Below are 3,540 nucleotides of genomic sequence, written 5' to 3'. Positions count from 1 at the left end.
GGGGGGCTCTAGGGGGCGGGGTTCTGCGGGGCAGGGGCTTGCAGGGTCGAGAGACCTTCCCGGGGCTGGAGGCCTGTAGTGGGCTAGGGACCTGCAGGGGGCGAGGCTCTGAGGGGCGGGAGGGCTTGCAGGGGGCGGGGCCTGTCTGCAGGCGGACCCCGGGGAGGGGTTTCGCGAGGTAGCTGGGGCTCCTCGGGAGTCTTACAGGGGCGGAGCTTAAGGTGCCGGAGGTCTCGGGGAGGGGCCTGGGGGCAGCGGCTTCCGTCCTGGCTGGGAGCCCGGAACTGAAAAACGCCCGAAAGTGGGGCGGGGCTTGAGAGTCTAGGCGGGGCCCAGGCCGGGTCGCGGCCCCTTCGCCACGCCCCCCCATCACCTCACCGTGTCTGCTGCCCCCCCAGGAGGCCAATTACTACGGCTCGCTGACTCAGGCGGGCACCGTGAGCCTGGGCCTGGACGCCGAGGGCCAGGAGGTGTTCGTGCCCTTCAGCGCGCTGCTGCCCATGGTGGCGCCCAACGACCTCGTGTTCGATGGTGGGCGGAGCCCTGGGCCGGGGTGGGGCGGGATGGGAGATTGGGTCTGGAGGGGCCCAGGATCCGGGCAGGGCCGAGTGTGAGGATCCCCCCAGGCTGGGACATCTCGTCGCTGAACCTGGCCGAGGCGATGCGGCGCGCGAAGGTGCTGGATTGGGGGCTGCAGGAGCAACTGTGGCCGCACATGGAAGCCCTGCGGCCCCGGCCTTCTGTTTACATCCCCGAGTTCATCGCGGCCAACCAGAGCGCGCGCGCGGACAACCTCATCCCGGGCTCCCGCGCGCAGCAGGTGCTGTCCCATCCCGCATCCCTTGCTCCCTGCCACCTGTCCACTTGGTTCCCCCTTTTTGCCCCACCCCGCGAGTCCAGGCCCCATTTGACACCCGGGGAACTGAGTGACCCAGGCCTCTGAGTCCGAGAGCATATACACCCGCTCCATCCTCCCCACACCCTCTTCATCCTCCCCACAGCTGGAGCAGATCCGCAGGGACATCCGAGACTTCCGGTCTAGCGCGGGGCTGGACAAAATTATCGTGCTGTGGACAGCGAACACGGAGCGCTTCTGTGAGGTGATTCCAGGCCTCAACGACACAGCCGAGAACCTACTACGCACCATTGAGGTGGGTGCACGCCCCGGTGGAGTGGGTCAGGCAGGGCCAGTCCCAAACATAGCTCTGTGCTGACTGCCCACCTTGCCCACAGCTTGGTCTGGAGGTGTCGCCCTCCACGCTCTTCGCCGTGGCCAGCATCCTGGAGGGCTGTGCCTTCCTCAATGGGTCCCCGCAGAACACCCTGGTGCCCGGAGCCCTTGAGCTCGCGTGGCAGCGCCGGGTTTTTGTGGGCGGAGATGACTTCAAGTCAGGCCAGACCAAAGTCAAGTCTGTGCTCGTGGACTTCCTCATTGGCTCCGGCCTCAAGGTGCGTGGGCCTAGGGGGCTACCGAGTGCAGGAAGGGGGCCTGGGCCACGAACACCTGGCTTGTGGCGCCGCAGCGCCTGCAGCTGCTGGGGCGTCCCTTGTACCCACAGACCATGTCCATCGTGAGTTACAACCACCTGGGCAACAACGATGGGGAGAACCTGTCGGCGCCATTGCAGTTCCGCTCTAAGGAGGTGTCCAAAAGCAATGTGGTGGACGACATGGTGCAGAGCAACCCAGTGCTCTATGCGCCCGGCGAGGAGCCTGACCACTGCGTGCGTGGGGCGCGGGCGCGGGCGCTGGGTTGCCCGGCGAGGGGTGGTGGGAACCCGGGCAAACTCCTGCTGCACTCCAGGTGGTCATCAAGTACGTGCCCTACGTGGGTGACAGCAAGCGCGCGATGGATGAGTATACCTCGGAGCTGATGCTGGGCGGAACCAACACACTGGTGCTGCATAACACGTGCGAGGTGCAGTGCGGCTTCAGGGACTGCTGTGGGAGGCGGGGCTTGGCCACCGCCCCCACCTCCTGACCCACCCGTCCCGCAGGACTCGCTGCTGGCCGCACCCATCATGCTGGACCTCGCGCTGCTGACCGAGCTGTGCCAGCGTGTGAGTTTCTGCACTGACGCCGACCCCGAGCCGCAGACCTTCCACCCCGTGCTGTCCCTGCTCAGCTTCCTCTTCAAGGCGCCACTGGTGCCACCGGGCAGCCCGGTGGTCAATGCGCTTTTCCGCCAGCGCAGCTGCATCGAGAACATCCTCAGGTGCGCCCCAGCCTCCAGGTTCCCCATTGAGGGCCCAGATACCCCCTGGCTAAGCTATGCACAGGGCTTGGGGGGCTACAGGTGGTGTCTGGTTCTGCTAAGCTGTACGGCCTCTCCAGGGCCTGCGTGGGGCTCCCGCCACAGAACCACATGCTACTGGAGCATAAGATGGAGCGCCCAGGGCCCGGCCTTAAGCGAGTCGGACCCGTGGCTGCCGCCTGCCCTGTGTTGAACAAGAAAGGACCGGTATCCGCTGCCACCAACGGCTGCACTGGTGATGCCAATGGGCATCCACAAGTGGAGGAACCTCAGATGCCCACCACCTGAGGCCCTGGTCACACAGCTTCCCAGCTCTTCCTCCCCACTGCCCTCCAAGACCCCACCTTGCCAGGCCCCCACAAAGACAATAAAGGCTCTGCCACTCTTAGCCCTCCTTCCACCTGGGGTTCTTGGGGCCTGTGCCCTGACTCTGCCTCCCTCTACTTCGACTCTGAGCTCCCAGCTTCAGTCCCACTCCCTCTGCCCATGGTCAGTCATCACCCCAACTCCCAGGGAGAGCCCAGAACCTGGAGCCTCGCTCTGCCCCCCGTTCTCAAAGGTGGGGCTAGATGGGGGCGTGGGGGAACATCAGACCACAGGGTGGAGGGTGTGGTGGCCAAAGGCCAAAAAGGGACTCTGAGACAAGCTACCAAAAACCAAAACCAGCTTCCATTTATTGATGGGCCCCACCCCCTGACGTCCTGGGGAGAGGGGCCCCCAAAGAGCCCTCTGGGACAAAATACAAATGGCAGGAAGGGTCCATACAGAAAAGAACGTCTCTGAGGTCCTTGTGTTTTTAATAAAATGATAAGTCTTTCGTGTGGGGCCTCCCAGCCGGGCAAGCCTTGATTGGCCAGGAGTCCAGGTGCCCGAGGTGTGACCTCAGCCCCTCGCCCTGAGCAGGGGTGCTGGGCAGAAGCCTAGGCCCGCAGAGGCCCGGGGCTGCCGCCCCATCACACGCTCATGGTCATCCCTGGCGAGTACTGCGGAGAGAGGAGGGGGCAGCGCGCAGGGGCCGAGTTTAGCTTCGGAAGAGGCTGAGACCCGCCCCCAGGGACAATGGGGGACAGGGCAGGGCTGGGTCCTGGGCAGACGGGTTGGGGATAGGAGGGAACGGGGGAGGGGCGATGCGTGGGGAGGCCGACCTGGGGCGTGGGTCCCGGGGTGGGGGCGGATGGCATCGGGACGGTGAAACAGGAGTGGGAGGTGGTGGGGCGTGGGGAGAGGTTGGGGAGAGGGGAAGTATGCCGCGGCCGCCCCCCCACCTGGCCCGCCGCGGTCACGGT

The 3,540-nt window shown here is 65.6% G+C and overlaps 1 protein-coding gene across 3 annotated transcripts in view; it reads left to right on the top strand.

The window, feature by feature from the left end:
- The window catches only part of ISYNA1 (inositol-3-phosphate synthase 1), a 3,346-nt gene extending 670 nt beyond the window's left edge, over positions 1-2,676 (top strand). For 2 of the 3 annotated variants that reach the window (XM_011925799.1, XM_011925800.1), the window contains 8 exons: positions 399-531; positions 627-820; positions 1,002-1,151; positions 1,234-1,449; positions 1,560-1,724; positions 1,805-1,918; positions 1,998-2,215; positions 2,335-2,676. In XM_011925799.1, coding sequence (XP_011781189.1) covers positions 399-531; positions 627-820; positions 1,002-1,151; positions 1,234-1,449; positions 1,560-1,724; positions 1,805-1,918; positions 1,998-2,215; positions 2,335-2,542 — 1,398 coding nt within the window. In that variant the 3' untranslated portion in view covers positions 2,543-2,676. The remainder of the gene's footprint in view (positions 1-398; positions 532-626; positions 821-1,001; positions 1,152-1,233; positions 1,450-1,559; positions 1,725-1,804; positions 1,919-1,997; positions 2,216-2,334) is intronic. The other variant, XM_011925801.1, reaches the window with a different exon arrangement.
- Positions 2,677-3,540: the final 864 nt, after the last annotated feature.

This window comes from Colobus angolensis, unplaced genomic scaffold (genome assembly GCF_000951035.1).
Source record: "Colobus angolensis palliatus isolate OR3802 unplaced genomic scaffold, Cang.pa_1.0 Scaffold66, whole genome shotgun sequence".
Taxonomy (NCBI): domain Eukaryota; kingdom Metazoa; phylum Chordata; class Mammalia; order Primates; family Cercopithecidae; genus Colobus; species Colobus angolensis.
This window is presented reverse-complemented; position numbering and strand designations above follow the sequence as displayed.